At 38.4% G+C, this 12,826-nt stretch overlaps 2 protein-coding genes across 3 annotated transcripts in view; both read left to right on the top strand.

Annotated features, from left to right (window-relative positions):
• The window catches only part of rassf5 (Ras association domain family member 5), a 98,587-nt gene extending 88,540 nt beyond the window's left edge, over nt 1–10,047 (top strand). For both annotated transcript variants that reach the window (XM_055160454.1, XM_055160455.1), the window contains 4 exons: nt 83–193; nt 2,418–2,715; nt 2,873–2,988; nt 4,323–10,047. In XM_055160454.1, coding sequence (XP_055016429.1) covers nt 83–193; nt 2,418–2,715; nt 2,873–2,988; nt 4,323–4,469 — 672 coding nt within the window. In that variant the 3' untranslated portion in view covers nt 4,470–10,047. The remainder of the gene's footprint in view (nt 1–82; nt 194–2,417; nt 2,716–2,872; nt 2,989–4,322) is intronic.
• The window catches only part of ikbke (inhibitor of nuclear factor kappa B kinase subunit epsilon), a 257,205-nt gene that overhangs the window by 121,243 nt on the left and 123,136 nt on the right, over nt 1–12,826 (top strand). The gene's annotated exons all lie outside the window — the stretch shown is intronic.

Here is a 12,826-nt window from a genome sequence, read left to right as displayed (position 1 = left end):
TGTGAGATGCACTGCCCTCTGCTGGTGATAGTGAGAAGTGTAAGTGCAGTTTTGAAACATTTGTGTGTTTTTTCATTTTCAGGTTGAAACAAAAGAGGAAGAGGAAGGAGGAACGAAGGATCTGTCAGAGGAGGAGGTGCGGCAGAGGATAGAGGAGTACAACTCACAAGTGCCTGAGAATGGCATGAAACTGGTGAGAGCAAAACACACACAAACACACTCTGTCTTTAAAGGTGCCCTGCAGAACATTTTTAGTGGATGTTCCGCCACCTGATGTCTCCGAACTGGAAATGTTATTGATTTGTCAGATCTGTGGAGAGTCGCCCCCTCCTCACAGAAGAAATTATTGTATTTTTGAGCACAGAAACACCTGTAATGAATAAATGCTATATGGATATTTGTAATCTTGGAGTTGAGAGAGAGAGGGAGAACCCTGAGTCAGGGATCAGTCCTGTTTTAGTCCTAGTTCAGTCCTGTTTTAGTCCTAGTTTAGTCCTGGTTTAGTCCTGTTTTACTCCTGTTTAGTCCTTGTTCAGTCCTGGTTTAGTCCTAGTTTAGTCCTGATTTAGTCCTAGTTTAGTCCTGGTTCAGTCCTGGTTCAGTCTGTAAGGGTCAAAATTGGATTAAACGGGAAACGTCCATTATTGTTTTTTTCATTATTCATTTAAATACAAAATTGAAAACTGAAAAAAAAAAATTTTTAAATCATTATCTGTTTTTTCATTTTGGTTTTAGAGACAAATAATGAAGAATAAAATAAAAATTAGTTTTAACTGCTTGGGTTCTTTTTAAAGACAATACAGTAAAGTATATATACCAGTGTACCAGTTTATTTAGCCGAAACATGTCAACAAGGTAAATACACTTTAGTGTCCTGTCTTTAAAAAGAACCCAAGAAGATAAAGTACATAAGAACACAAAATGTTTTTTGTTTTTTTTTCTTCTTATTTTTGGTTTTATTTAGAAAAAATAAAATGCAACTAGAATGCAAAAAAATGCGACTTGTATGTGATCTCCAGGGTGAACTTTAAATGCCTGGCATGCACAGCGAGCTAGCTCAGTGTTTAGGGAAGTCGCTTAAACGTTGGGCTTGTCTCCAAAAATATGGTCCAGTTCTTGGTAAAATGGCCAGGTTACATGTCCATGGCCGCTTCGTTTGTCTGAGTCTTTCGCTTCTTTGTATTTGGCTCACAGGCTCTTTATTTATTGTTGACATTGGAGCCAGGACGCCTGTAGCCATGCGACATTTCTTTGGCAATCATTTCAAAAACTGTCCGGTTCTGAAAAGGCCCCTCCAATTTGGCCTGAATACAGCGATCCCCCCAAATATTAATAAACTCGTAACCTTGCTTTCCCTTCATTGACTAGACTCCAAGCCTGGCATGTAGGTGGGATGAATGCGACCTGGCCGTTCAGACTGAAGTTGCATGTCAAAAGATCGGATATGTATCAGTTTGAGGAGCACATATCCAAGCGGCCTGGGACGTATTTGAAAAAAATCGAATCTGTGTCGTTCAGACTGTCATTAAAAGATTAGATACAGGTCGCATAGGGGCGAAAAAATCTGATTTGGGTCACTTCAGGCTGCAGTCTGAATGGAGCCTAAAAGACCAAGTACTTTATATCCATGAGAAATACACCATCAGGGAACATTAAGTCACTACACAGTTCTTATTTTCCTCTAAGTGTATGAGCAGTTTTGACTGAACATTCCTTAGGCCTCTGAACTTGTGAACTAGTGCATTGTTTTGTATCCTGCTTTTGTAAGATAATAAAAATGGCCATGTGGGAGCATGGGTGGTGTAGACTTGTGGGCTGAACATTGTACAGGTAAAGGAAGTTTGAATAGGGCCCAGGAGAGATTTCTAGATGATTCAAACATGCACGGATGGCATATGAAACCTCTTCAGGCATGTATTACTCAAACTGTGAGAGATACAGGACTACATTCATATAATACTCCCTACAACTGTACAACAACTCAGCCTTATATAATAAAATACTCCCTACAACTGTACAATAACTCAGCCTTATATAATATAATACTCCCTACAACTGTACAACAACTCAACCTTATATAATAAAATACTCCCTGCAACTGTACAACAACTCAGCCTTATGTAACAGATAATACTCCCTACAACTGTACAACAAATGCACCTTTATGTAACAGATAATACTCCCTACAACTGTACAACAAATGCACCTTTATGTAACAGATAATACTCCCTACAACTGTATGACAACTCCCCTTACATAACAGATAATACTTATACAACTATACAACTGTGCAACAATGTGTCCTTGGGTAACAGATAATACTCCCTACAACTGCATCTTTGTGTAACAGATAATACTCAAGTCAAGTCAAATTCCCTGTCTTTCATTGTTTACATTTGATTTTCTCTTTTGTCCAGTCTTCAAACGGCTCCTATCACGGCTTCATCAAAGTGCGCCTGAGGTTGAGTCGACCCGTCACCGTCCAGGCTGTGGATGGGCAGAACGCTCGGCTGCGCGCCGAGGGAGACACGGAGCAGTGTTTGGGGTCAGAGAAGCGTACTTCCTTCTACCTGCCGTGTGACTGTGTGAAGCAGCTCCACATCAGCTCCCTCAACACCACACGAGAGGTCATCCAGGGGCTGCTCAAGATGTTGACCGTCCTGGACAACCCCTGCAAGTTCGCCCTCTACAGGCAGACCCACAGAGACGGACAGGGTGAGGCTCAAAAATAGGTTCTATTCACGCTTGCCAGAAGACGTTTAGAAACATGGCACGATATTTTTGAGCTGATATGTGGGGCAGATTTTGATTATTTTCCTCAAATGATGTAATTTAAATTTACTTTACACTCACCCATATTTGTTGTTTCCAGACCTGTTCCAGAAGCTGCCTCTGTGGGAGCGCCCCCTGCTGTTGAGGCTGCTCGCCGGTCCAGACACAGAGGCGCTCAGCTTTGTCCTGAAAGAGAATGAGACTGGAGAGGTGGAGGTGAGGGCTCCATGCTGATCTATGTTATAATGTTGTTTCTTTATCAAAAACATACCCAGATTTTTAAGCTTTGTTTCAGAGCATTTTGAGGTGTGTTTTTTGAGGAGGTAACAATATTATAACATGACTTAAAACTCACAAGAGTCAATTTTGCATAATATATGACCTTTCATTATGGCTATGTTTAAAGGAGTATTACAGAGTTTTTTTTATAATAAACCTGCATGCGCATGCCTGTGACTGTCTGAAAAACTACTTTAAGAGTGATAAATAAATGCTAATATTGAATGACTGAAGGAACCATATCTACTGTTTATAACTACATTTTATAAATGACTACGGCTGGAAATATTTTCTCTACAAATCAATTACTACTAAGTTAAAGGCATTGCCAAGTCTATAGTGTACAGCAGTGTTTTCCCAAACTTTTTTCTGGGGACTTCAAAACTGTAATATGTTATTTATGACTTGTTACTGTCATTTTAAAGTAATTCATTACATTACAATATTACTGTATTTAAAATGTAAAAAATTACACGACTATTTATGTTACTCTTAAGACTTTATGTTACTCTCACCAAAAGAACTGTGCCAAGATGCCAAACATTTGCACCGTATATGGACTGAACCAGGACTAAACTAGGAATGAACCAGGTCTAAACCAGGACTAACCCAGAACTAAACCAGGACTAAACCAGAGCTGAACCAGAGCTGAACCAGGACTGAACTAGGAGTAAACCAGGACTAAACCAGGACTAAACCAGGACTAATCTTGAACTAAGACTTGGAATGTAGGATTGCAATTAGCCCTGTGCGGTGCAGAGTTCTGTGTCAGTCCTTTCACCTGCGGTCACCCAACGGTCTACGTGGGCGCACCTCCGGGCTCGTCCTGACATTCGGAACTATGGTGTTTCACCGTTGCCGATATTGCAGTGATTTTAGCAAATTTGTATGAAGAAAAACGAAAAACCCACCACTTCAATCCAGTTCAAAAAAGCATTGTCACGCGCGTTACTGATGTTTGTACTGAGTAAAATATTACAGTTTTTTCCCCCTGTAATGCCTTACGTTACTGCGTTACAGCAAAAAGCAATGTATTACAGTAATTCATTACTTTTATAACACATTACTCCCAACACTTTTGAGTAACATATTTGCCCTTGTGTTATTGAAATAAATATAAGTCTAATGCCATACTGTGGAACATTCCTGGCAAAGCAGATGCATCTTCATGGAGCCAGGAACCAGAAAAGTGACACAGTGCAGCTTTAATTCCTTCATATTGACTAACATATTTGTCTTTGTGTTTTTTGTTTTTTTTATCTCCTCCGCAGTGGCACGCCTTCTCCGTCCCCGAGCTAACAAACTTTCTGGGAATCCTGGAAAAGGAGGAGTCGGAGCGCGTTAGGGTCGTGGAGCAGAAATACGCTGTTTACCGCAAGAAACTACAGGAGGCGCTACAGCGGCACGAACCCCACTGACCTCTGCCCCCGCTCACCCTTTGACCTTACAACCTCTGCAACCCAGGGAACAGACCGACCAATCGCATCGCTCCTCTCCTCGCCCCCCGGGTTCTATTCCGAGCAAGTTTCCATTCTCCGGACGAACTGTTTTCTCAGGCCCTAAAGCAAACAAGCACTGCAAAAAAGGACAGCTTACATTTGTCAAATCACTTGAATTCAGAATTTTAGTTTTGCTTTTTGGATTTAATATGACCTGAATTTAAATTTGTGACTCTCTTTTTTTAAACCCAATTTGGTAGAATAAGAAAATCGCACTTTCTGGTGTCCACTGCTACCTGCTTGTTATTAATATTATTGAGTTGTATTGAATGTTCCACAGTACAGCATTATCTTTCATGCATTTTTATGCTTCAGTTACAGCTTCTCCCGGACTTTAGCACCTGCTTGTCTTCGTATAGATATAGTATTTAATGCCGTACTGCGGAACATACCAGGTTAAGGTTGTCAAAAATATCGAAAACCAGATACAACTCATTTGAGCAAGTATCGATACTAAAAAAGTCACATTCACAGGACAGAAATGAACCTTTCCTGAATAGTTTTAGAATGATCTTGAGCTGAATCAGGACCATGGACCACGTAAAATGTTGAAAATTATGCTCTATTGTATCTGTATCGGAATCGGTATTGAGTATCGAGTCCTTTTAGTATCGTTACAAGACTATTCCAGGTAGAGAAATAACATCTCCAGGGAAACAAGCAGAAAGCAGAAGACACAGAAACAATATCATAACGAAATAAAGACACAAAATTGCTCCAAAACTAAATTCTGCATTCAAGTCTGATGATAACAAATGTGAAAAGAGATTATGTTTTGCAGTGTCCCTCCGTGAAAAGACTGGAAACAGAGGAGGAACTTGGATCTTTGTGTAAATGGACACGCACAATAAGGACATGTAAAATGGAGCTGGTTCTGGAGATGGTTTATTCTGCTGTTTTTTGCTGCTGCTGCTGCTACTGCAAAGTGTTACTTACTGTATGCATAGTACTATAGAGAGACGCATGGTTCAGTTTGTGCAACGTTTTGGGACTGAAGGACAATCATTTTTTTCGTTTTCACATGAGTCTTGATGAAGTTTTATACAAATTAGTGATTCAAAAGCTGAGCTGATTTAAGGTTTAAATATAATTTATTAGAGGGCTATTTCATAAAATAAGATAATCTGGTAAAGTTAGGTTGCATTTGTACATTATTTCAAGGTGCATTGTGTAACTTTTGCTCCATGCATGTGTTATTACTTTGTCTGGAATGTTTCACAGTACGGTAATAAACCTTTTTATCATCATGAAGACCAAATCAGACCAAGTTACGGGTCAGATCTTAGAGCAGGGGTCTCCAATCTGTAGCTCAGGAGTTACCAGTAGCTTTCCAACCCCTTCCAAGTAGCTCGCCAAAGGAAATTATTATACATATTGCGCTGAATAACTCATATTTGATTAATTAAATGCCTATTTCATTTGCAAATGTATAATTTTGATGCCTAAATTTGTGCACTGATTACTGATTTATGTTTTATAGACATCTAACTGTACTTCATTTTCAGATTACCATGGCTCTTGTATTTACAAAATTTCTGGCAACCTCTAAAATTTGTAGTTCTCCCGCATTTTCATTTTACAAAAAGTAGCTCACACGAGGAAAAAGTTTGGAGACCCCTGTTTTAGAGTGATAAAACCGCCTGTAACTGAAAAAAAGTAAAGTAGAGCTGTTTAATGTTATAATGTGGAACATTCCAGGCAGAGCAAAGACATATTCATAGAAAAAGCAGGTGACGGACCCTCCTCCACCAGAAAATTTACACAATGCGCATTTAAACCAACCTCAATTCAGAATATCTTGGTTTGAGTAGTTTTTAATGTATTCACCAAAAGACATTCATATTCCACAAGATATTTTAAGAGCTGACAGCTACTTATACTCTACAGTAGTAGCTCTCTGCCATTTTGTAAACAGTCACTAGAAACTGAGTCCATATAACAGCAGAGACGAGCCCTAGAAGCAGGGCCGTAGACACGAGTGGGACAAACAGGTCTGTTGTTCCGGGGCCCCAGGGTTCTAGGGGGCCTCTTCCTTATTAATTTATGTCGACGGGCCTGCCTAGAAGATTAGAAGACTAGAACTATTATCCATTTCCCAGTGTACAAAATGCACCTGAAGAATACATTCACAATAGTACTAGGCTTGTGATGAATCATATTTGATTTTTTGTGTTGTAAGTTTAAGTGTGAAATCCACTGGGGAGCTCACAGAGACCCCTGACCTACAAGAGTCTTAAGCCTTTTGTAATCATTTGGCCTAAAATATGAAAAAAATAACTATCTGAAAACATTCCAAACTATAAAACTACTCAAAACAAGATATAAAAACTAGGGTGCTAATTTAAAGGTGAATTGTGTAACTTTCTGGTGGAGGGTCCATCAAATGCTTTGTCAGAGACATTTCACAGTATGACGTTAAACCTTTTTATCATCATGGAGACAAAACTGAGTATTTCTGAGCTGTAAAATCACCTGTAATCGAATAAATATAAAGTAGAGCTGTAAATGACATAATTTAGAACATTCCAGGCAGCGCAATGACATCTCCATGGAAACAAGAAGGTGACGGACCCCCAACCAAAAAGTTACATAGTGCACATTAGACATTTACATGTTTTTTTTTTTTTTTTTTAAGAGTTAAATTGACCAAAAGTACTTTGTATTTGCTCCACTTTATTTGAGTCACCAAGGCGCCCCCTGCAGGTGTTTTATGGAATAGCCTTCAGTCCATAATGTAACATATTAAACACAGAGAAGAAAAATCATGTTTTTATTTTTCTCAGGGAACAACATGAAAGAGGAAAGAGCTGTCTCTTCCACTGTTCTCGATCACAAATTCGCGTTTTTCTTTGCTTTTCAAAATAAGAGAAATGTTTAAAATATTCCAGTTCCGCGGCATGCGATAGTAAGTGCAATTTTTATATCAAATGAAATTATGGTTTTGGTTACGTCGCATGCATTTCGAAATAAAATCAATCAAATTTCTACACTTTACACACACTGTAATCACGAGAAGGCAGGTTTTGAATGTGAAGGGTTTTTGCACCAAAGTTTAGAGGGATCACCAGCCACTTTATTAGGCACAGGTTATGGTTAATGTTGAAACTTCTGGGATCAGAAAAAATTAGTTTAGGCTTGATTTAGTCCTGGACTGGGTGAGATCTTGTTTAGTCCTGGTTTAGTTCCTGTTTAGTCCTTGATGATTCTTGGTTAAATTGTGGTTCAATCATAGGTTGGTTTAATCCTGACTTAGTCCTGGTTTAGTCCTGGTTTAGTCCTTGTTTAGTACTTGTTTAGTTCCTGCTTAGTCCTTGTTCGTTTTTAGTTCAATTATGGTTAATTCCTAGTTTAGTTTAGTCCTGAGTTCCTGTTTAGTCCTTGTTAATTCCTGGTTAAATTATGGTTCAGTCTTAGTCCTGGTTTAGTCCTGGTTTAGTCCAGGTTTAGGCCAGGTCTAATCCTGGTTTAATCCAGGTTTAGTCCCTATTAAGCACTTCTTACTTCTTTGTTAAGTTATGGTTCAATCTTAGTTTAGTTTAATTCTGGTTTAGTCCTAGTGTAGTCTTGGTTTAATCCTAGTGTAGTCCTGGTTTAGTCCTGGTTTAGTCCTAGTTTAGTCCTGGTTTAGTCCTAGTTTAGTCCTGGTTTAGTTCGAATGGTTAATCAGTGCCTAATAAAGTGACCAGTGTATTATGGATGTTATGGGAAGTCTAGAGATCTTCTATAAAGATATTTTGTTCTGGTTTATATTTGCACATTTTCCAGATTTCCCAAATATTTCCTAAAAACAATCTCAAAAATGTTCAATATTCAGTGATGTACCAATGATTTTGTTGCCTATGTAAAATGCACATTGAAAAGAAGTCAAGTCTGTCCCTTCTGCTTTGCCTGATGCGCTGATGAGGAATCCTGCTTTAATTACCATAATGTGCATATGTTATGTTTATAATTAGCCCCAGTGCGTCACACAGTTTATGGCTTATGCAGGAGTTGAATCATAAAATCTGAAATTCTAATTTTAAAAGTCCAGATGTTGTGGTGAAGGTTTGTGTGCCCCTACAAAATTGCATGACAGTTTTTCTCACTGACTTTGGCTTAGATTGTTTAAAAAAAAATACAGAATAAGGAGAGATCATCATAGCAACTCTGCTCATTTCTTTTTGTAGCAAGTGTTTGTTGACAAGACTTCATACGCTAGACATTTGGATCAGATTTTAATATTTGAATGCCAAAAATACCTCATATCTGGGCCTAGGGCAGGTCATGAACTTTGATTGAATCTCTAGAAAAAATATTGTAAATTTTGGGAAACTCTTCTGAATTAACATAGTATCCGGCCATTATCTGAAGACATTTTTAATTGAAATTTTTAAATGGACAGTTTAGAATTTTGAACATAGGACCTCATTTCCTAGTGAGGCTGAGTGTTGGAAACGTGTGGAGACACTTTTTGAAAATGTCCAAAATTTCTAACTGTCCCTTTAAATAGAATATTTTGTCTGGCTGAATACAGATAGATAAAAAGTGTTTAATGGCCCTTTACACTTTAATCTTGTCATTGCACTTATTTTAAAGGTGCACTATGTCACTTTTCTGCTACCTGTTCGTCTCCATGGAGATGTTACTGCTTACCACTTTACCTGGAATGTTCCACAGTATAATATTAAACATATCTATCTAGCATTAACTTCATTACATATATATTTTCATGCTCAAAAACATGCATCCTGACTATGAGCGGGTCGCCTCTCCACAGATCTGACCTGTAACTTAAAGGGCCGATATTAAGCTATTTTCTGATCTATGTTATGATGTTGTTTCCTCATCGCAAACAGACCTGGAGTTGAGTTTTTTCTTTGATTCACACATGTTTTTGAGTTTTCCCCTCAAACTGAAAATGCTGTTCCACCTTGTGATGTCACGCAGTAACACAGGAAGTTACTCAAACACGTGTGAACGAAACAAAACACAACTCCAGGTCTGTTTTCGAGGAGGTAATGGCATTTTAACGTGACTTAAAGCTCACAAGAGTCAATTTTGTGTAATATAGAACCTTTGACAACAACATCTCCATGGAAACAATCAAACGTCAAACCTCCAAAAGAAAATTCCACAGTGCATCTTTAACATTTGAGTCAAAGTCGATGAGAAACCTTGAAGATTTTGTGGTGAATCTTTCCAATGAAAATGTGTGTAGTCCATAAGCACATGCGTCCAATGTCCCACAGCTGTTCCTGCTACAGTGCCTTGGTTTCTGAGCCCCGTGTCTTCTTCTGCTGTTCTGGGGGTTTTCTTTTCGGTTTATTTATTTCTCCCTGATTGGTCCTGTGTCTCGTCACTGTGAGGATGTGGACAAACGCACGTATTTATTTATTCGTGTCCTCCGTCTGTGTGGGACAAAAGGACATGGAGATCTGTGCTTTTATTTTGAAAGAGTTGTGTAAAATATATGACGTGTACAGAGTATTGAGCTGAAATAAAATGTCATCCCTTTAAATGTGTGTTAAGAAATTCATTTGTTCATTATCGAAAGTAAAGTACTGAAAATTGGATATTAATCTATACTAAAATTACTATTGAAACTAGATACTCAGCTGGTATCCATACTAAAAAAGTCACATTCACAGGACAGAAGCAACCTTTCCTGAATCGCATTATTCAATTCAAATCAATTTTATTTATACACCACATTTAAAATAACTTCAGCTGACCAAAGTGCTTCACATACAAGTCAACAAAAAAAGAAACAGTTCCATATACATATTTACAGATAACGTGTAACTACAGTAAAAACACCAAGATAACCTGACTAGCTCGGACTAAACACCAAGGAGAAGAGGAGAGTTTTCAGTCTCGTCTTAAACTGTTACAGACTGAGAGGATGTGACAGGAAGAGGAAGGTTGTTCCACAGTCTGGGCGCTGCCAAAGAAAAGACTCTGTCACCTCTCGTCTTGAGCCTAGTTTTGGGCACGACCAACAGGAGCTGGTCAGCTGATCTCAGGGCTCTTGGTGGAGTATAAAGCTGCAGTAACTCCCTCAAATAGACTGGACCCATAGAGTGCAAACATTTGAAAACAATTAATAACATTTTAAACTGCACCCGATATAAGATAGGGAGCCAGTGCAGGTCACACAGAACAGGTGTGATGTGTTCACGTTTCTTAGTATTTGTCAGCAGACGAGCTGCAGCATTCTGGACGTGTTGTAAGCACTGCAGGGAGCCCTGATCTAACCCTACATATAAAGAATTACAATAGTCCAGGCGTGATGCTTTAGAAGGGTGCTTATGAACAGCAGAGGCGGTGCTACCATGAGGCAAAAGTACATGACTGCCTAACCCCCCAACCAATTGCCCTCAGTGCCACTAATGGCTAAGGACTCAGAGCAATTTAATTTTCTCTCAATATGACATTAAATGAGAGTACCATATTTTTCGGACTATAAGTCGCTCCGGAGTAAAAGTCACACCAGCCAAAAAATGTGTAATGAAGAAGAAAAAAACATATATAAGTCACAGCGGACTATAAGTCACACTTTTTGGGTTAAATTTACTTTATAAAATCAGAGACCAGGAACTGACATTTCATCTTGAAAGCAAGTTCTAGTAATAACAATAGAACAGAGAACAACAGATTGTAAAGTCACGTATGAACAGTTCTTCAGATAAACTATAACATAAACAACAGAACAGAACAAGTTTACCAAACTCTCCATCTCACTCCAAATCACTAAATCCATTCAATTCTTCATCCCCGTGTCACTTCTGAGCAACTTCGTGACATCTGGAGGTAAACCATAGATCCATGAGGTAAATGGAGCTCCGCTTCCCCTTCTGTGTAGCTGTCATCAGACTCAGCATCAGTTCCAGATAGAATTATTCCAGCTTATCTGAATCCCGACAGGATGGTTTTGATGTCACTGAAGTCCAGACTTTGTCGATTCATCCAGTGACTTCCAGGAAAGTTGTATGGTGCATCCTCCTGATTCCCATGAAGTTGTGTTCTCCATCCCCGCCTTTTGCCAGTCCCTCACAAGTTTCTCACTCCAAACTTTGTTTTTGTTGTTCAATTTCAATTTTTGGCTGAATATTTCAGTACTTGCAACAGGACAGAGGTTTTTTCTGCAGGAGACATGTGCAGTATAGCGAAGTGACAGTGATACAGGAGTAATAGGAGTAACAGATACTGACACACAAGACTAGAGCCTCTCGCAGCTGTCAGTGTGAAAATTTTAATATATACTGTAAGTCACAGGAAACACCCAAACCATGAAAAAAAGTGCGACTTATAGTCCGAAAAATACAGTAGTTTTACACAATAATGATAAGAAAAAAAAAATGCAAAAGATGTAAACAAACATGTAACTGTACAAGCAAAAAATTTAACTACTTTCAATTTTGGTTATCTAGTAGGTTACCAAAGTAATAAGTTTCCAATCCATCATAATTCAAATTAACAGAGATATGCATGACTCAAGAACAATGTGGAAAAACAGACAATAAATATATAAAAAAAACACAACAACAAAAAACAAAGAAACGGTGCATTATAGTGAGGGCCCCAAACTCAAGTTCGCCTAGGGCCCCTAAATTGCTATCTCCGCCACTGGTGAAAAAGGGGTGCAGTTCATTGAGAAAAAGAAAAATATCAAACACTCACAAAGTTAGAAACTATTTTAAAAGGCAGGGCCCATATTACGCCATTTTATGATCTGTTATAATGTTGTTTCCTCATCACAAAAAGACCTAGAGTTTATTTTGTTTCATTCATATATATTTAACACACAAACCCTGCAAATTTAGCCTGAGTTCTTCTCTCAGACAGAAAATACTGATGTCATGTGGTAGGCCTAATACAGGAAGTGCTCCACTGTGTTTTTAAACCCCACACACCTTCACTAGAATCATTTAGATAATTTCAACCCTGGAGTAAACGGTAAAATGAAGGAGTTAACTTGTAAACTATATACCTCTACATGACATCACAAGTTGGAACAGGACATTTTGAGCTTTGGAGACGTAGACTAACTAAATAACTATAATACAATTAGTCAAACATGTGTGAATGAAACAAAACACAACTCCAGGTCTGTTTTGGAGGGAGTAACAACATTCCAACATGACTTAAAGCTCACAAGAGGCAATTTTGCGTAATATAGTACCTCTTGCAATAAAGGCTTTCAATTTAAAACTCACTTAATTTCCAAATAAGTGAGTTTTAGAATGATCTTGAGCTGTATCAGAACAAGTAGAAGAGCACATAGACTAGTATACACC

This window comes from Boleophthalmus pectinirostris, unplaced genomic scaffold, assembly GCF_026225935.1.
Source record: "Boleophthalmus pectinirostris isolate CB_2022bp ecotype Guang Dong unplaced genomic scaffold, ASM2622593v1 HiC_scaffold_3, whole genome shotgun sequence".
NCBI classification, from domain to species: domain Eukaryota; kingdom Metazoa; phylum Chordata; class Actinopteri; order Gobiiformes; family Gobiidae; genus Boleophthalmus; species Boleophthalmus pectinirostris.
Note: the sequence above shows the minus strand (reverse complement) of the source record. Positions and strands in the feature narration are given on the sequence as shown.